The sequence below is a fragment of the Cydia amplana genome, chromosome 3 (assembly GCF_948474715.1).
Source record: "Cydia amplana chromosome 3, ilCydAmpl1.1, whole genome shotgun sequence".
Classification (NCBI taxonomy): domain Eukaryota; kingdom Metazoa; phylum Arthropoda; class Insecta; order Lepidoptera; family Tortricidae; genus Cydia; species Cydia amplana.
This window is the reverse complement of record NC_086071.1, coordinates 127,562-148,658: the sequence shown is the minus strand read 5'-3', so window position 1 is coordinate 148,658 and position 21,097 is coordinate 127,562. Positions and strand designations below refer to the sequence as shown.

Below are 21,097 nucleotides of genomic sequence, written 5' to 3'. Positions count from 1 at the left end.
AGCTAGTGGTTTTTTTAGGGATTTTTCTAAAAGTGTTCACGATGTGAGAAGCTACATACTATACTGGAAACGAAACGTTCTCGATATCATAGTGTATCCCACTCTGTGTTGCTTGAACTCGCAAGTGCGACTGAGAAGGAAATATACGGCTGAACGTTCCGATTTACGCTACACAGTGAATTGTAACGTGATTGCATGATCTTTCGTCGCTTTAAAGGTGGTTCAGACCATCCTTTTGGTCAGGCCCCCCTTGTCGGGTCGGGCAGTGTTAGGTCGGCCACATACATACGGAATGTTTACTCGATTTCCTTGCGAAATGATCATGATGATGATGATGATGTGTGTACGGAACTTCGCTATACACATTCATACAGCTGTCTGGTTTGCTTTGCACATGCCATTTCATACGGAAGACGAATAGAAAGTCCGTATGTTCCGGCCTAATAATAAAAAGCAAGTACGGTACGGCGGATCAGGGAGATGCAAGGAGGGTCAAGGCAGGGTATACGTGCGGTAGTCTGTTACGGCTAGAAGCTTGATAATTGGGCCCCACCAAAAGTGTCGTGTGAATAAGCTATTATCGCTCTATTTTGGCTCTGTGGCGTCGTGGTTGTTGATTGTTGGATTTGTTGGCAAACTTGAGTACGACGGGTGTGCACACGTTAAAGTAGTAACAGTAACAGTGGTGCGGTGCGACGCACGTATCGATAGTGTGTAAGCTTCCATCGCACATAATTACTATTAATAGTGGTGCGATGGGCATGCACGTCGCACCAACTGACACGTAATAATACTGGTGCGCTCCGCACCAATTTCCCTAGTGTGTAGGCTGCATCGCACCGATTGACAGCTGTCATTTTCAAATTATGATAGTGGAATATGTCAATGCCAAACTGGACGGCAATGTAGCCAGTTGATGAAATAGCAAAAATGCGGAACCTGTGCTTTAAGGACGTAGATTCCCACAGATTTTCAGGCATAACAGTGGATTATGACGGCAAATTTGAAAAATGTGGCGCGAAGGGATATCGTCCCATAGAATATTTGAATTTCGCGCCTTTTTTACTGACAAGATTTGCTTGACCAGCTATATTACCTCAGGCCCTTCATCTACCTCTAAAAAAGCAGACCCACAATAATTTAAATTAAATCTTAAGGGATTCCATGGCAAAAATTCGTTGAAAAACACGGAAATATTGGACACTTGGCAACACTGGCGCACGTGTGCGGCATAGGGTTTGCACGACGGATCCGAAATGTATGGGGAGCTCCGCGGATCCGGATCCAGATCCGGATAATTTCATACATTTCGGATCCGGATTGCAAACCCTAGTGCGGCAGTATGTAAACTAGGAACGCACCGTTTTGACGGTTCGGTGCGATAGTGTGGAAGCCCATGCCAGTACGAGCTATTCCTAGAACCGCTCTTAGGTCGCGATGCGGTGCGAATTTTTTATTATTTTATTTATAAATGTCGAACCGGTTGAAAATGATTTAATGTACGAAATTCTGGAAAATGTATCAATAAAGAATTAATTAAACGCATAATTTCTTTTATTTTCTATTTAGTGGGTTTTCCAAAACATTAGTACAGTTTTAGGGGTTTTTGAGTTGAGGACTAGGGGTTAAAAAAATTTAGAGTTGGCAACCCTGTTGTCAAAGTTTAGTTTTTCGTACACTATGGTGCAGTGTGCAAATCAAGTGCAAAAGTTTTGAATTAAGTCATAGATCCGAATTTAATAATCACAATTAAACGTTTTCGTTTAAAGAAACTTGTGTAAACCAAGGAAATGAATTACAGACAATTTTTATTCTGTTTTTTAATATGCCTGGCTTTGCTTAAGGAAGTTAAATGTAAGTTCTCTTGTCGTTTTGTGTGAGGATATGTTTTCAAGGTAAAGTGAGAGTGGAAGTTTTACCTGCGCCGAAGCGCTGGATTTAGCAATAGCTCATATGCGCGTATTGTATCATTAGCAGCCTAATTATTTGACTAAGAGGGTATGAAACCACTTTATATGGTGACTTAGACAATAATTTCGTGTTTGAAAACCGGATTTCTTAATTACACTAATAATGTTTTATATAATGGTCGACTAAAGTGAAAACTCATAATTTTGTAAACAACGTAGCAGCTCCGTAATATTGTACTCGTTTTGTTTTTGTCATCTTAGTGTATTTTATTTGATAAACATAAATAGTTAATGTTGCTTTATGTAGGTAAGTACTGAAAATAAGGAGGAGATTATTACATTTTTAAAAATAATGTTGTATATTTCAGGCTTACACAAAAGATGTGTCAAATGTCGGTCAAGAGGAGAGTTAGGCAGCTGTGGAGACCCGGTTGTAGTGAACGCAACAGATCCGTACTCACAACTTGGCATACATGTCGTGGCCTGCCCCTCGGGCTGGTGCGGGAAAATGATAGAAGGCAATGAAGGAGCATTTCGGACAGATGGTACACTTACATAATTACTGACTATTTTTTTAACCATATTAATGACAAGAGTACTCAGAATAATTTGATATAATTTTTTAGATTACGGGTCAGCGACAGAGAGGATGTGCCTCCAGCGGCCTCCGAGCGACTACGAGGAGCGCTGCGCGTACACCTTGTGGAACTACAAGAAGGTCTACATGTGCTTCTGTAACGGTGACCTGTGCAACTCTGCTTTTAGAACAAACATATCCTATTGTAGTATTATCATTGCTGTTTTTGTGACTATATTTAGTATGTAGTGAAATTTTGTGTCTGCCTCAGACAAGTTGTTCTAGTTGGTTAGTTGTCAATCAGCCGCTAAAGTAAGGATGCTAAGCATGAAGAATTTCGTTTATTGACCCGCTATTTTCTTACTCTATCACGCGCATAATTATGCTGCTATATAATTATATAGCTGTCTCACCGATGGTGCCAGTGGTCAGTTCTGGCCTCAAATGTCTAATTCCTTAAATGTCCATTTTCCTCGAATGTCTAATTTCCCGAATGTCCATTTGCTCAAAGGTCCAATTCCCGGAATGTCCATTTGCTCAAAGGTCCAATTCCCGGAATGTCCATTTGCTCAAAGGTCCAATTCCCGGAATGTACATCTGCTCGAAGGTCTAATTCCTTAAATGTCCATTTTCTTCGAATGTCTAATTCCCGAATGTCCGTTTATCGAATGTCCAATTCCCTGAATGTCCATATCACCATGGAAATAGATCTACGGCTACAACAACGGGTACTGGGTTTCACGGAGTCGGATCGGACGTAGTGCGAAACTGCTCTAACGGTACCGTTTCAAAAATATACCTAGTATTGAATTTTATTCATTTGTGTACCATTACCAACGGATACCTTTTTAGTTGATACCTTTATTTTACTTACTTCACGGTCTTATGCGTTCATGGAAATGTACATTTACCACTCATTTAACTTACTTTTTATCTTACTGATCATTAGAATAGCGATAAGAATTGCATGTCGGCCTATGCGCACGACTAAACGAAATTACCGTGCACTTGGTTTCGTTGAAATATAACTTATTGTCTACACTCCATAAACTCCATTGGACAACCTTGTCAATGTCCCCCTGCAATTTAAGACAATCTGAGATATCCTTAACAACGCGGACCAGTTTTAAGTCGTCAGCAAATAGGAGGCAGGTAGAATCCCTCACTGCATCAGGAAGATCATTGATCATTAGTATAAATCCCAACGGCCCCAAATTACTGCCTTGACTTACACCTGATCTTACGTAGTACGGCTGAGATTTGCTGCCAGAGCAATCCACATACTGTTGCCTGTCGCGCATGTAGCTGGCAAAGAACTCAAGAGTATGTGGCGTGCAGCCGGCAATCGCAAACTTCGTCAACAAGATATCGTTGTCTACCGTGTCGAATGCCTTACGGAAATCGAAGTATGCTACGTCTACCTGGTGACCTGCGTCTACTGCCGGAACTATTAGGGTCATTAGATGCAAAAGATTTCCTGTAGTGCTGCGCGCTGCTCGAAACCCATATTGAGCCTCGGAAAGTTGAGAACTCACCTGCGAATAAAGGGTCTTGTGTAATGCAGACTCAAAGACCTTGGCCGGTGCATTCAGTACCGCTACCGGCCGGTAGTTACTGGTGTCGAGCCCACCCCCTCCCTTCGGCACCGGTACCACCCTAGTCACTTTCCACTTTTCAGGAAATGTCTGGGTTCAAATGCAAACATTAAATATATGGCACAATGGGTCGGCTAGGTCGAACGACAATTCTTCAGGAGGAATGGTGGTATTCCATCTAGGCCCGTTGAACGCTTGGCCGGAAGGCGCGCCAGTGCCTGGCGCACATCTCCCACCTCTAGATGCTCGATGTGTACCCGTGCACTGTTCGGCCCACCAGCCGCATCCGCCGCAATACAGTCTAGCTTGGCCGGCACCTGATTGAAGACGGAATAAAAAAACATAGAAAATTCGTCGGCACATTCCTGATCCGAAAGAGTCCGACCCTCCTTTACTAGCTTATAAGCAGAGCCTTTGATATTAGACATTCGGGTAATTGGACGTACGAGGAGGAGGCATTCAAGGAATTAGACATACGGGGATTGGACGTTCAGGTAATTAGACATACAGGGATCGGACGTTCAGGTAATTAGACATACGGGGATTGGTCGTTCAGGTAATTAGACATACAGGGATCGGACGTTCAGGTAATTAGACATACGGGGATTGGTCGTTCAAGGAATTGGACGCACGGGGACTGGACATATGGAAAATTGGACATTCGAGGCCAGAACCGTCTGCCACTGTACGAGCGGGACAGCAATATAATTATGCGCGTACGATAGAAGGGCGTGTCAGTGTACGAATTTCTTCATGTTGGGCTGATTTATTTGGTGCTTAGCCCATCACTTGTTTACATTCCTTGTTCTTGTATTTGGCGTTTTTGCCATTTATTACCATATAGGTATTATCCGTCCAATGTGTTATGTTATGACATTATTATAATTAGTTGTGATTATAAGGCTTCTGCCTTAAACGTGAATTTTTAAACCATCTTCTAAGTCCCCATATTGCAGGATTCTGTTTTGCTGGGTTATTCCCACTAGTTACCAGCAAGTTGTTACCAGTGGTACTAGTAGCAGTGGTAGTAGTAGTGGTGCTACTGGGAATTTTTTTCCCACCTTTTACCACTGGTATCTACTGGGAAAAATTATTCCCATGTCTTTGATAGATTTTTTTTTATATACTTACATAATTGTAATAAAGAAGAACTCGGGACATAATTTGAACTTTTGGACAGTTCTTCAATTCTTTCATGACTATAGGTAGTTTATTAAGTTACACGGTAATAAGTTTTCAGTTTTACCTAATGTGATCTTACATAAGTACCTCTTACGTAGGTCTTACGTAGGTACCTAATCAATAGGTGTGTGTGTTAGAATTTAAGTGAAAAATATATACTCATTTTTTAGAAAAGTATTATTAGAAACAAAATGTACTTATGTATAATGACGATAGGTAAGTACGATACGCAAAACAGACCCTGCCCTGATAATTCCCGGCAGGAATTGGCAGCCATCTCATCATCATCATCATCATCAGCAGCAGCTTACGAAACTGAAAGGACTGAATTTGAATAAAAATCATTATTCTGTTACATTTTACATTATATTTAAAAATTTATAAATATTTTTACACTTTTTTTACAAATACATCATTTGTCTGTATAAATACTTGTTTTTTTTACTCGATACTGCTATGGAGGAATCACACTAATATCCAGAATCAGATGGAGTACCTACCTACGTACTTAATTGACAGCTCTTTTCACCACACTTGCTCGTAAAGGCTCTTTTTATTATAGGTCAAAATAACCCTGTTCAAAACGTATTGTCAAACCTTATACACGTGCAACCTGTGGAGTCACTACACCAAATAAAAAAGCGGCCAAGTGCGAGTCGGACTCGCCCATGAAGGGTTCCGTATTTAGGCGATTTATGACGTATAAAAAAAAACTACTTACTAGATCTCGTTCAAACCAATTTTCGGTGGAAGTTTACATGGTAATGTACATCATATATTTTTTTTTGTTTTTCATTCTCTTATTTTAGAAGTTACAGGGGGGGGGGACACACATTTTACCACTTTGGAAGTGTCTCTCGCGCAAACTATTCAGTTTAGAAAAAAATGATATTAGAAACCTCAATATCATTTTTGAAGACCTATCCATAGATACCCCACACGTATGGGTTTGATGAAAAAAAATTTTTTGAGTTTCAGTTCGAAGTATGGGGAACCCCAAAATTTATTGTTTTTTTTTCTATTTTTGTGTAAAAATCTTAATGCGGTTCACAGAATACATCTACTTACCAAGTTTCAACAGTATAGTTCTTATAGTTTCGGAGAAAAGTGGCTGTGACATACGGACGGACAGACAGACGGACAGACAGACAGACAGACAGACATGACGAATCTATAAGGGTTCCGTTTTTTGCCATTTGGCTACGGAACCCTAAAAAGCCTACAGTGCAATGCTCTGCGCGTCCAATACAATAACGCCTTCAGGGGGTTGTTGGGGCTGCCCTGGCGCTGCAGCGCGTCAGGAATGTTCGCCGCGTCATAGAGAAAAAAATACATAGAGTGCTCACTCCATACATCAGTTCAGACTATTAATTTCAGTGTCTACATCTAGCATCGAGTAGCGGAACTATCAGTACTGCTACTTGACAATAGATGTAGCACCGACCGGAAAGTCTTATCTCAACGGCATAAGACTTTCCGGTCGGTGGCTACATCTATTGTCAAGTAGCAGTACTGGCCGCGTAGCCAACGTGTCAATCGCTTACGCTCCGTAGCGATCGAAACGCAACTGTCACTATCGCACTAATATGGAAGAGTGATAGAGAGACACAAAGAGTTTCGTTGTCGAAGCGATAGCGATTGTAACTTTGGCTAGGCCGGCTGATAGTTCCGCTACTCGATGCTAGATGCTAATAGTCTTTTTGGTACTAAAACTGATGTATGGAGTGAGCACTCTATGTATTTTTTTCTCTATGGCCGCGTGGAGAACCGACGGTTTCCAAGCCGTGCTGCGCAAGCGGGTGGCGTCCCTGGGCGAGTGCGTGCGGGCCAGTGCCAACACTCCAGCGGGCTCAGCACGGTTCCATTTTTAGGGTTCCGTAGCCAAATGGCAAAAAACGGAACCCTTATAGATTCGTCATGTCTGTCTGTCTGTCTGTCTGTCCGTCTGTCTGTCCGTCTGTCTGTCCGTCCGTATGTCACAGCCACTTTTCTCCGAAACTATAAGAACTATACTGTTGAAACTTGGTAAGTAGATGTATTCTGTGAACCGCATTAAGATTTTCACACAAAAATAGAAAAAAAACGATAAATTTTTGGGGTTCCCCATACTTCGAACTGAAACTCAAATTTTTTTTTTCATCAAACCCATACGTGTGGGGTACAGGGACCGGAACCGGTTACCTTAACCGGGGTTTTTCATAGGGTTATTTTAGAAGTGGTTATAAAAACCCCTACCATAACGGTAACCGTCTGATAAGGTAACACTTTGATTCGGTAACCGTATCAGATCGAGTTAACCCCTGTTACCGGTAACCGAAATAAAAACCCCGTCTATGCTGTTACCTCATAATAAGGTTTTGAACCAGTTCAAACGATTGTAAACTTTACGCAGACTTAAATTCAACTTATTATTGAATAACCGTGGTTGGCATGGGCGGTCTATGAAGCCTCCAGCACAAACAAGTTTTTTTGCCGGTAACTTCGCTTATTGTCAATTCAAACAATATTGCACTTTGAGTCCTTAAGCTAAAATTGAAAACAAGTGAGCGATTACAGTATTATTTTTAGAGCGACAGCCGCGGCGCAGCGCGGCCATTCCTTTGTTTATCTTTATACCTGTGTGTTCCTATTGTTTTTGTCAATTCTAGTTTAGAAATTTTTAGAAAAGGGGTTGCAAGTAAACAACATCCTATCCTAGTAATATCTGCTATTATTTAGATATATTTTATGCTACTTAGATTATTATTTTTATTTTCGGGTTCACACTTGATATGTACCTACAGATTAAAGACTGATTTAAAGAAAAGTTTTCACCTAACTAGTAATTTTACTGGTACCTAGTTAGGTATAATTTATCTTAAGTGATTTAAAAAAAAAACACTTTGTGATAAAGATACATGCGCTAGCGGATTGTGGTAGATATTTTACCATTGTTAACAAATGACATATGTACTAGTTATTATGAGCTTATTTTATAATAAGCAATTAAAGTCTATTTTTTTATTCGGTAGACTAAAATGACATTTCATAGTATAAAATGAAATGACACATGATGTTTATACTACGAAATGTCATTTTAGTCTACCGAATAAAAAATAGACTTTAGTTTAAAATGTTTTCAGATGCGGTGAGTTGTATGAGCTAAGTCGTAATTTACCTTGTACCGCTTAATGCAGCGATCAGAAAATATATATCTATAGCAGTTATAAACTTATTTTAATACTACAAATCTTTCATTAATACCAGGGGGCTCAGCACGGTTCCATTTTTATCGACTATCACTATGCCCGTCACTTTCGCACTTACATACTTGTTAGAACGTGACAGGCATAAATAAAGGTGATAAACGATAAAAATGCGACCGTGCTACTAGGGCAGAATTCATTATACATATTCATTGGGTATCTATAACATTGGTAGGTGAAATAGTTTTGATTAAATTAAATAGATACATACATTACATACATACTTAGTAAGCAGTGTTGGGCATTCAAGAATAAAATCATTATTTAAATAAGAATTCCTAAGAATAAAATCATGTTGATTTTATTCCCGTCAAAATTATTCAAATAATTTTGATCGGAAATAATTCGTATGTGAAAAAATTGAATAAGAATCATCTCATTCTTAATCAAATAAATATAATCATGATTTTATATTCTAAATAATATTCCTGGATTAAACATGTAGTATGGGTGCCGTATAGGCGTTACGTATAGATAGAAGTAAATTAGACAAGAAACTATTATGTTTCTTGACTAATTTATACCTGATTTTATGCAATAAAATCTTACAAATTTAATTTACTGCCGCATAGTCTTGGTATTGGACGATACCCGTATTTATTTTAATGTGATAACTAAATCATCAGGTACAATTCAGCTGCTCTGAACGGATGGTGGATAGCGAAACTCTTCAATGGCTCACTGTGCCTAAATTAATGTAAAAAATAAAAAACCGGCCAAGTGCGAGTCTGACTCGCGCAGGAAGGGTTCCGCACCATTACGCAAAAACCAGCAAATAAATCACGTTTGTTGTATGGGAGCCCCACTTAGATATTTATTATATGCTGTTTTTAGTATTTGTTGTAATAGCAGCAACAGAAATTAATTATTTGTGAAAATTTCAACTGCCTAGCTATCACGGTTCATGAGATACAGCCTGGTGACAGACAGACGGATAGAGGAGTCTTAGTAATAGGGTCCCGTTTATACCCTTTGGGTACGGAACCCTAAAAAAGATGTTTTTAAAGGTAGGATAAGGAATGGCTTGATATGGTGTATTCCTATTTCTCCCCGCCGGGCACAGATGGGAATAGGCGCTTCAGTTAAATCATTCCCATATGTCCCCGCCTCATGTATCGCGGCGATCACGTTGGGCAGGAACAAATGGGGAAAATACTCATGATTTTTTTCTGTTTTCGAATTATGTTTATAATTCGTTTTTTTTTAGCATTAGAAAGAACTTGAAAGAAGGTAAGCGATTTTGACATGTCTTTTAATTGAAAAACACTTTTTAAAAACCATAACTATTACTTATGAAAGCAGAAGACTATAAAAGATCGTATTAGATTCATAATTGTTACATATTTACCGTAACTTATTTTTAAAATGTGCTTTTCAATTAAAAGAGACATCAAGATTGTTTTCTCCAATATGCTCGGAAATGTTCACCTTATTGTAGCAAAAATAGTACGGGAAGTTCTACGTTATTGTCAAACTCTAATTTAAAAAAATCAAACTATCGCTGTCCTGTTCTAGCGGACGGGAATGAAAAAAACACTACAGTAATGACTTATTACTGTAGTGTTTTTTACTTTTTAAAAATAAAAAACGCAAACAGCCAATTATTGTAGCCGCGAGCCGCGTCTACACGACCCGATCAGCTATCATTTCAAACTATAGGATAGAGTGAGATAGTAAGATAAACGACCTTACTTGTCTCGTTCTTACAAGACCGTTGTGCTCGTGTATGATCGTGCAAATACTGCTTAATAAAATCAAAGATTATTTTTATATTTTTTTAAGGATCTCATCCGTGTACATAAACAGAGACAGAGAGAATCATACTATCTTTGTCTTACACTAGTACTAGCACCCAAAAGAAAAGGATGGGTATAGTTTTCCTGGTTCTTACTGACTGACAAATTGGTTTGACCAACTATATTGCACAATTATATTGAATGGTACTGAATGGCAGAATAAGTTTGTGCCCTTAACTTAAAAAAAAATATTTTAGAGGGAAATTGTTTTTGACATTTTTGATGTGAAGGTTCGATTTGAGTGATGCTTGCTGCTTAAATAATTATTATTTTACCTTATTTCCTCGCATGTTTGGAGAAAAGCACTATATATGCCTCGGCAGGAATAGCAATTCGTGGATTCGTCTTCTTCGAACGAATCGAAACTCATCCACGAATTGCCCTTTCCCGGCCTCTGCAATAATGTACTATTACCTTATTTCTAATGCTAAAAAAAAACGAACTATAGTATGTGGTTTCAGTATCCGAGTTACTACCAAGACTTATGGTGTTCTTAAAAGCTCTTCTGATATTTAAAATTTGCATTTATTATTTAGACGGAAATTAACAGGTATATTTGACACAACGCTTGCCGCACGTGTTTAGCAAATGCTGACAAAGAATTCACCACGCCACGACTTAATCCTATTGTTATTGCCAATGAGTAATGAATGACGGTCTCAAGTGCAAACACGCCTGCAACTTTCTGCAAATCTATTTAATTATAGTGATAAGCGTAGGACTCTTTTCTTACCTGCAGTAATTTACTATCTCATTCACTTTCCGTAGGTGTGAAAGAGATAGCATACGTAAGACCTCAAGGCTGGTAGGAATAATAAACAAAATACATACTTAATACGCAAAGAAATATACATTGAACCATCATAATTATAATTTCGCAGTTTACTTTCTATGTAGCTTCATTATAAAATTATCATCACCGTTTCGAAGGCTTCAAAAAATTCAAATCAATCCGACCATTGAAAAGAGGGGTGAAATTCATTTTACTATCTATATACATTGTACTACATATAATATGACGTATAATATGACCAAATAAATGCCATTTAACCTTGTTACCACTAACTCATGTATCTACAATTACATCAATTAGTCATGACACGGCAGAGTACTGATAACAATACTGTAGTGTAGTACAATAATAAGGCTTTATTGTTGTCACTATGACTCTCACCGCATTCTGCTTAATCCTAAATATCCTAATACAATAGAAAATACCACGACCTTTAAACATTCGGTGCACTTGCGTTGTAGCGCGTGCCAGCGGAGCGCAGCGTTTCGATTTAAATACGCATGTTGCTTCGCCCGTGTAGGTATATTTATTATCTTCATGTTATTAGGTACTAGGAAGTGCAAATAATTGACTTCATACATGAAAGATATTTTGCAGATTTTGTTCAATAGTCACCTTCAACAACACGAGAGTAATCTAGAGCAGAGTTGGGCAAAAAATAACTTGAATAAGAATAAGAATAAAAACAGAAATTTCATTCTTATTCCAATCGATTTGAATAAGAATAATTCTTGCACTCGTTATTTTAGAATAAATAGAAAGTGAATAAATCATGACACTTTTATTTTAAATGAAAAAGACAAAACGGAATATTTATTCCAGATGTAGGATTATACTAAATAACGTTTTATTCAATTAGAATGTTATTCTGAATTAATTTAACTTTTGTAGTTACATACTACTACTTTTAATTTTGTAAGTTTCTAAAATAAATAAAACAAATAAAATAGATAAAATAAATGAAATAAATAAAAAAAAACAAATAAATTATATTATTGACATCTATTTTATTAGTATTGCATTTTAGTTTTTATATAATATTATAAGTATTAGTTTAATTTTTAAGTAGGTTTATTTTAATTTTAGTTTAGGTTTTAAATTTTTAATTTATAGATTTCATAGTTGTAATGTTTTTTTATTATTACCTTTTAAGTTAAATAAATGAACTTTATCCTAATAAAAAAATAAGATAAATAAAATAAACAAAATAAGTAAAATAAATAAAATAAACAAAATAAATAAAATAAACAAAATAAATAAAATAAACAAAATAAACAAAATAAATAAAATAAACAAAATAAACAAAATAAATAAAATAAACAAAATAAACAAAATAAATAAAATAAATAAAATAAATAAAATAAATAAAATAAATAAAATAAATAAAATAAATAAAATAAATAAAATAAATAAAATAAATAAAATAAATAAAATAAATAAAATAAATAAAATAAATAAAATAAATAAAATAAATAAAATAAATAAAATAAATAAAATAAATAAAATAAATAAAATAAATAAAATAAATAAAATAAATAAAATAAATAAAATAAATAAAATAAATAAAATAAATAAAATAAATAAAATAAATAAAATAAATAAAATAAATAAAATAAATAAAATAAATAAAATAAATAAAATAAATAAAATAAATAAAATAAATAAAATAAATAAAATAAATAAAATAAATAAAATAAATAAAATAAATAAAATAAATAAAATAAATAAAATAAATAAACTAAATAAACTAAATAAACTAAATAAAATAAATAAAATAAATAAAATAAATAAAATAAATAAAGTAAATAAAGTAAATAAAGTAAATAAAGTAAATAAAGTAAATAAAGTAAATAAAGTAAATAAAGTAAATAAAGTAAATAAAGTAAATAAAGTAAATAAAGTAAATAAAGTAAATAAAGTAAATAAGGTAAATAAGGTAAATAAGGTAAATAAGGTAAATAAGGTAAATAAGGTAAATAAGGTATATAAGGTATATAAGGTAAATAAAGTAAATAAAGTAAATAAAGTAAATAAAATAAATAAAGTAAATAAAGTAAATAAAGTAAATAAAGTAAATAAAGTAAATCAAATACATAAAATAAAAAATAAAAAAAAATAAACAAAATAAATAAAATAATCAAAATAATCAAAATAAATTATATAAATAAAATTAACAAAATTAATGACAAATAAAATAAATGAAATAAGTAAAATAAACAAAATAAAAAAATAGACAAAATAAGTAAAACAAACAAAAACATTAAAATAAACAAAAACATTAAAATATGCAAAATTAAAAAAAAATACAAAAATAACAAAATAAACTATTAGTTCTATTAATAAATTAACTTTTTCTTTTAGTAGGTATTTGACTGACGGCACATCACTAAATACGAATGTAGCAAACCAATAAGCAACCGATAATAAAGGTTACCATAACTGAATAAAAACCGGTTAAAAACCCCTAACAAAAACCCTAACGCGATGGGGTTTTGAGATTAACTCGGTTAAAGGTTAAGGTTACCGTTTCAATAAGCTTACCGTTACAATCAGGTAACAGTATGATAGGGTTACCGAATGATACGGTAACCGAATTGATTGGGTTACCGAATGGATAGGATTAAGCGTAAAGAGGGGTTTTCCGGTCCTTGGTGGGGTATCTATGGATAGGTCTTCAAAAATGATATTGAGGTTTCTAATATCATTTTTTTCTAAACTGAATAGTTTGCGCGAGAGACACTTCCAAAGTGGTAAAATGTGTGTCCCCCCCCCCTAACTTCTAAAATAAGAGAATGATAAAACTAAAAAAAATATATGATGTAGGTACATTACCATGTAAACTTCCACCGAAAATTGGTTTGAACGAGATCTAGCAAGTAGTTTTTTTTAATACGTCATAAATCGCCTAAATACGGAACCCTTCATGGGCGAGTCCGACTCGCACTTGGCCGCTTTTTATCGACTATCACTATGCCCGTCACTTTCGCACTTACATACTTGTTAGAACGTGACAGGCATGGTGATAAACGATAAAAATGCGACCGTGCTACTGGGGCTGAAGGTGATCGCTGAGAGGATGGACAGCCCTATCCTCGCTCACTAGATGTAATTATAATTATACTTTCTACTAACACACCTAATATAAGTTATTACTAACATTATATGGATGTAGTTATTTGTATCCGAAATAAATGATTTCATTTCATTTCATTACTCAAAAACTGACGTAAAGCACAATGTTGATGCGTATTTTTACATTGTGCTTGCTCGCATTGACCATCTAAAGTGGGGATGTTCAGGCCACATGCTATGTACGCTGCCCAATAGAAAAATGGAGCAAACAGATTACTCTATGGTACCCTAGAGGCTGTACTAGAAAGCAAGAACATCCAATGACAAGATGTTCGTCTGACTCTAGGGCCATATTGGTTGAGGGTTGCTGTGCAGACAGGGCCCAATGGAGACAGTTGGAGGAGGCCTATGCCTTACGGCACATCGGACTGAGAGATACATATATATTATAAAATATTCAATTGTAATTTATATTGTACGAAAAAAAAGGCTTTATTACTAATGTTTTACAGTTAAGTAGTATTTTCTTCGCGTTGGTGTGGTGAACATTTTTCTGTTTCGCAAAGTTTGTTTTAACCCTCGTGCTCTGAAATCTTCGCGACGCTCAGTATATATTCCACTTTTCGCTACGCTCGTGGTTCAATTTTGGAATGTTTCGCTTGGTCGGGTATTAACGGCACGATGAGTTAAATAACAACTTAGCCCTGTTTAAAAAAATAACTAGGTACTTACCTCTATAAACGTTTTAGTTTATTTTATGACACTGCTTTACTTTAAATACATTATTGTGACTGAGTATTTTTACATTTTTTACTTATACTATCCGTATAGGGATTATTAGATCTATCCGGTCGCCGGACACTTTCTGCCGAGAGGGACCGAGGTAGGTATAGTGTTATTTCCTTGTTGCTCTTAGCAGAAAGTGTCTGGTGAGTGGTGACCGGATAGATGTAATACGCCTTTGGCCGCTTGTATACGCCCGTTGTTTGCTTCGGTCAACGGACTGTGTTAGAGCGCTTTCACATTTTCCGATCCGATATGGGATGTAGGATCCTACATTCGCTTCCGCAGTAGGTACCTACACGGTATTGTAGGTCCGATAATGTAGATCCAACAGCTTGTAGGTAACCCTCTCCGATATCGGTATGTCGGATGGTGCCTATGAGAAAAACAGCTGCTAGAGAGTGCCCAATGCAACAAGTCCGCTTTTTTAATTAAGACCTTTTTTATTAATAAAGATTTCTTAGTTATGTAGGTATTAATAAATACAGAGAAACACATATTTTATTCTTTTACTAGTTTTACTTAGGTACTTCTAATACGATATGTGAAAACGCTCTCACCAGTCACACGGACAATCTACAGTGAAAACAACGAACGTACAAGCGGCCTTTACATAGTTTACATATTGTGTCGTTGTTCGTATCGTACGCTAGAGTCGGTTAAAGGGCCACGTGTGCCGTATGCTGGCGACGCGGTGCGGCTGCAGGTCGTTCCGTGTCCGGAGCTCCTGGTTGACGAGCAGGGACTCTATGTGCGGTATGTCGTGGAAGTAGTATACGCCGTGGTCCCGCGCCCGCGCCACCGCAGCTATCGCCTCGGAACCTTCCAGCAGGTATGGATCAACAATTTCCGGTTCTGTAATGTGAACATTTGAGGGTTTTAAACTTGGTTAAATTTCGATTTTGATAAAATACTACGCACACGTGCACCACAGAGGCACAGACCAACTCGATCAAAGAGTAATTAGTTCAAGGACAAACTTAACTCTGGGCGCTACCGTAAAAATGTGATATGGGAACGCGACCATTTATTTCAGTTGCGCTCACAATTATGAAACTTTTAAATGAAAGAAATAAGCTTTAGGGCTACCTAGGTACTAGCCCCTTACAATCGGTTCCGATCAAAGAAATTGAAGACTGAACCCTTTATTGTAGCCCAATTTATGTTTGCCCGTGCGACACGCACAAAATACGGAAATTCACTGTAGGTACCTACCTACCTATAATTATGGTCTGTTTCGCTAGCAATAGAACAATGGTGGCGATTCAAGTTGCACACTATTGTGGTCCTCACGAAAAGTCGTGAAAGGAAAATTAAACTGTCTAAAAGCAGATCAGTACTTAAGTTGTTTTAATTTTGATCACTGGGTTAAGTTACCTGTGGGCCTAGCCAAGATGCCATTGTTGGCGCCGTAGCGAACGACACGGCAATGTCTCACTATCACTCTTCCATAAGTGCATTAGCGTTTCGTTTGATAATGAACTAGATAATGTAGTTACGGAACACCAAAGATGGTGCAGGCAGAAGCACAAACGACAGGGTAGAGTGGAAGAAAAGAGGGGAGGCCTTTGCTTAGCAATGAGAATGGTACACTACTCGTAAATCAGGCTAAAACATTAGTCATCGATTTTGTACCAAGTCAGTTCCTACCGGCGTCAGTTCTGCGGCCGAAGCCGAAACGGGAGGCGCTGAGGGGCGGCAGGAAGAGACCCTCGGGCCAGAGCGACTCCGGGTCTGGAGAGTCCACTCTGTATGGCGACGGCGGGAGCACCGGGATGGAGGTTTCTGTAAAACAACCAAGCAACTTCTGTATATGTTAAGTAGGTGGACATTTTCAGATAAAGCTGATTTTCTACTCACAAAACCAACCTCAAAAAGAAAAAAAATGTCCGAAAGAAACTGTCAGTTTTGTGACGCTTTTTCACATACATTTTGTATGAACCGTCACTTTCATACAATCGAAAGTGACAATGATCGTTGACAATGATGACAATGATGGTTGATCGTTGGTTCGTTGGTGGTTGGTGTAGTGTGTAGTGATAATGGTCGTTCTAATGTCTGCCCTGGATATCAATCGCGAGGTACCCACCTATATAAGTACCTATTGAAAAGTGTCGATTTTTATTATCACTTGGATAACTTTACGTGGAATTCTTCGAAGTGTAAAACGTATTCGTATATGTAGACGCAAGTTTCAAACTGTACCTTGTAGGGCATCATAAGGCCACGACAGACTGTTGAATCCATCGCCGCGTGTTTCTTCGCTGTCGAAGGGTATGCGCGGCTTGACGCGCGGGTAGCCGCCGCCGCCGCCGCGTTGTTGCGCTTGACGTTGAGTTTGCCGCACTGGTGGTCCTGAGACAGAACAATAGTTAGTTATGTTCTGTATAATACAGTACAGTAGTGAGATATGTACAAGTCAAACGACCCGTTAACGGTTGTCCATATATAGGTAACCAAAATTGTCTGTCTGCAAAAATTTGCAGACAGACAATTTTGGTTACCTAATAGAACTAAGTATAAATAGTAAGGGTGTGAATGGCGATTTTTTATATTATACCTAATCGGTTTTTTAAAGTTAACGATGCGCAAATTGCGCAAAACCCACCCTTGAGTTGCAAGCAGACGGTGTGTTTACGCTCACATGAGACGCGAACTATCACACCATTCAAACTGTTTAACTTACGTCTCGAGTTCCTGAAGCCCTGGTACCCTCGCATTGGCAGCGGGTCCCCGACGCCGTGCCTGAAGCTGTGGACTGGCGTGTTGACGCTCACGTGGGACGCGAACTGTGTGCCGCACACATGCGCGACCAGGTGAAACAGGAATAACAGAACACTGGCTGTGTCAAACGGATGTTTGGATTTCTAAAAACAAAAAAAAACAACTTTATACTTGGGCGCTTGGGCGAGTCCGACCACGCTGTTTGCACCGCCAGCGACAGTGACTAACGTCGCCAAAACTCGGCGGGCTATTACCTACTTTACGTGTTTCGGTTAGGTTTTAGGTTAGGGCCACCCCACATCTAGCGTCTTTCGAGCGTCGGCGTCTCGTCGGCGTCTATAACTCTATGGCCCTGCTCGACGCAACGTCGACGCAACGTCGACGCAACTGCGCAGCGACATCATTTTCCATAGCGCTGACCGACGCCGACGCCCGAAAGACGCCAGATGTGGGGTGGCCCTTACAGTTTACGACTTTATTTTAAATATATGTATATCATCCTTTATGGAGGACTCACGCTAGAACGGACCGGGCCGAGGCTTTACGAGTAGGTACTTTTCTATAGGAAGCAACGAAGTGTCCAAAGTCCTCCGCCGCGTCTGTCTGTTTGTCTGTATATCTGTATGTACGCGATAAACTCAAAAACTAGGTACCTACCTACCTACTGAAATGAACGGATTTTCATGTGGTTTTCACCTGTCAATAGAGTGATTCTTTTGAGAAAGATTTAGGTGTACCTATACCTAATTTGTTAAGGTTGATGACTCACATTAGACCGGGCGTGTCCGGGCCGGAGCTTCGTTTTCTATGGAAAGCATCACGTGATCATCTGTCATAGAAAAGTAAGCGCCGGAAGCTCCGGCCTGGACACGGCCCGGTCTAACGTGAGTCATCCTCAAATTGGTTGAACCACCCGTGCGAAAAATGTAGGCACGAAGGGATATCGTTCTATAGAAAATTTGAATTTGGCGCCTTTTTTTACTGACAAGATTTAGTTGACCAAGTATATAAATATTATAAATCATGATTCTTAAGGAGCAGCCACATTCAATTTCTAATTGGTCTTAAGTAGTAGCTTAGGTACCTAGCTACTACAGTGACCCGATTATATAATGTCGATAAATAACTCCTTTGGAGAAAGTTTTTATAAAATGGCAATCTTTAAGTAATCCTCGTATTAACATTTCAAAGCAGCAAGTATGGGACGACGATTGTTACATAACTTTAAAAAAAGACAAGGGCGAGTCGGACACGCTCACCGAGGGTTCCGTTGGTACTTTTTAATATTTGTTGTTATAGCGGCAATAGAAATACATCATCTGTGAAAATTTCAACTGTCTCGCTATCACGGTTCATTGAGATACAGCCTGGTAACAGACAGACAGACAGTGGAGTCTTCAGTTTTTTTCTTTCGAGGTTTTTACCCTTTGGGTACGGAACCCTAATGAACTGTCATATCATGCTACGCGAGAGAGGTAGGTAGTGAAAGGTGACATCGATCAACGTAGTCAAGTGTCCAGTATCTAACTTCTTTAAAGAACCGAATGCTGAGTCATCATCACTTGCAGCTTTAGGTACACGAGGCCATGTCCACACGCGACACGATAAATAATCACAAGTAAGTAAGCACATGGGTTTGACCTTATGGATAGTAAGGATTAGTAGGTAGGGATATCTAGATCTAGTAGGGATATTTGTTCGCCATACTAACTAATAGCAGGTCGTAAAATGACAGGGGTAAATTGAATGTCAAAGTCCTATTACCAGCAAACTCCTACTGACAGGCATTTGCATGATGTCATTCTGAAACAGTATTCCGCGATGATAAATAAAATAAACTATTCCGCTACTAATTCAAGGTTTGATATTTATTTATGTGGCCTCTGACAGGGCCAGTTATGTGTTGATAGAACCTAAATTAATGGAGCAAGCATACAAAAGATTGCTGTATCCTGAACGCACGTTTAAGGTTTTGCCTTTACACGAATATAAACTTTGGACATACTTACGTAAGGTCGTGATTATTTAAAAGGAGTTTAAAGAAATACGCCTTTGCAAAAGTTATGATTTTTAAAGCTTGTTTAAAACACGCTCTACTTTTTATTGATGTGTGTTCAAATTTAATTATTTTTAATTAGGCATGCTCACCTGCCATGAGTTCCATTAGTTCAAATTCGTAAAATACCACGCTAACATATTAATTATGAAACTTCGCATGGATATTCAAGTAACATTATAACTATCTATATCTATGTCTTAGTACCTATAGTTTGTTGCTAAAAAATTAAAAATGGTAATACAAAGTAAATAAAGCGACTTGAAGTTTTGTATGTAAAACGTTTACTATTTTTTTGTGACTCTTAAAGTAGATTTTATTACTGCAGTTAGCTATAAATAATTAGATAATATTAGCAACAAAAATAAAATTATGGCTGAGCTTTGAGCCATTTACCAGCACTGGTGATCATAGGTAGCACACTATAGGCAGGTAAGTACCTATATACCCTCGAAAATCGTGAGCCCTTACCCAAGAATGGTCTACTTATCTATCAAATCCTACCGATACAAAACGTGCCCGTCGTGGCCCGAATAACGGAGCATAAATTAAGGTGCAGTGAGTTGAGGTCCTCCGGAACGCAGCTCGCTGAGAGTGAGCACTGAGCGGACGACCGTGAGTGCCCGCAGGAGCGCGGATGCTATTGTTATGTTATTAACAAAAAAGTTATGAACTAATTCAATTAAAAATAATAGAAACAGTTCTCATGTTAATTAATAACTTTGGTCAAAAATAGTTACAAATTCTTATTCATTTCATTTCTTTTATTGAATTTATTTCGTGCGTTTTATACCTAAATATGTTCGTATTTTTTTTCCATCTAGCGAAAGTTGTTTAAATCAGGTTTCGAATCGATGGAGTTATAACAGAAAGGCCTCAAGATTGCTACATTCAATATTTTTTGGCGCTACCGTTTCATCAAAAGTTATGCCGGCTGAACCCACTGCACCTTAAGTATACGTAGCTTCGACAATTAAGTAAATACACGGGTTCTAGATTAGTGTAGTGTCGGTCCGTGGATGCGGCGGTCCCACGCAGGCTTGCGACACAATGGTATGCAGGGGACCCGTCTCGCGGCTGACGAAAGTGCCCCATCATGGAAATGTAGGTATACCTACTTGAAATGCAAGGACTATTGTTGAACATATTTAATCGACGTAAAGTTTTGTTTCATATTACAAATCAGAAGGAGAGATGCTCACTGTACCTACTGCCGTACAATCCGTACGTATGTTATTGTTACAGCACAAACGCAAAAAAAATTGCCAAAAATAAAATAATAGGTAAAATTAAATTATTGACGACTAAATTTTTGCCTATGTTTCGACCTCCGCTCTTTCTCTAAAAAAACGTTAATCTCAGCT

General features: G+C 37.4%; 2 protein-coding genes across 2 annotated transcripts; one reads left to right on the top strand and one right to left on the bottom strand.

Annotated features, from left to right (window-relative positions):
* The first annotated feature begins 1,692 nt into the window (after positions 1-1,692).
* LOC134662867 (uncharacterized) lies at positions 1,693-2,799 on the top strand. Its single transcript, XM_063519175.1, has 3 exons — positions 1,693-1,854; positions 2,279-2,455; positions 2,537-2,799. The coding sequence occupies exons 1-3, from the start codon at positions 1,791-1,793 to the stop codon at positions 2,734-2,736; spliced, it is 441 nt and encodes a 146-aa protein (XP_063375245.1). The 5' UTR covers positions 1,693-1,790; the 3' UTR covers positions 2,737-2,799.
* A 12,803-nt stretch (positions 2,800-15,602) lies between these two features.
* Positions 15,603-19,471, bottom strand: LOC134662320 (uncharacterized). Its single transcript, XM_063518506.1, has 5 exons — positions 19,442-19,471; positions 17,640-17,820; positions 17,159-17,308; positions 16,604-16,738; positions 15,603-15,808 (listed from the first exon to the last, which is right to left on the bottom strand). The coding sequence occupies exons 1-5, from the start codon at positions 19,469-19,471 to the stop codon at positions 15,603-15,605; spliced, it is 702 nt and encodes a 233-aa protein (XP_063374576.1).
* Between the last annotated feature and the right edge of the window lie 1,626 nt (positions 19,472-21,097).

Excerpts from the sequence above, each read along its gene's own strand:
- LOC134662867 (XM_063519175.1), top strand. The coding sequence starts at position 1,791 with ATGAATTACAGACAATTTTTATTCTGTTTTTTAATATGCCTGGCTTTG. Across the intron at positions 1,855-2,278 it reads TTTGCTTAAGGAAGTTAAAT|GCTTACACAAAAGATGTGTC; the intron begins GTAAGTTCTCTT and ends TGTATATTTCAG. Across the intron at positions 2,456-2,536 it reads AGGAGCATTTCGGACAGATG|ATTACGGGTCAGCGACAGAG; the intron begins GTACACTTACAT and ends ATAATTTTTTAG.
- LOC134662320 (XM_063518506.1), bottom strand. The coding sequence starts at position 19,471 with ATGCAAATGCCTGTCAGTAGGAGTTTGCTG. Across the intron at positions 17,821-19,441 it reads CTGTCAGTAGGAGTTTGCTG|AAATCCAAACATCCGTTTGA; the intron begins GTAATAGGACTT and ends TTTTGTTTTTAG. Across the intron at positions 16,739-17,158 it reads GCCTTATGATGCCCTACAAG|AAACCTCCATCCCGGTGCTC; the intron begins GTACAGTTTGAA and ends GTTGTTTTACAG.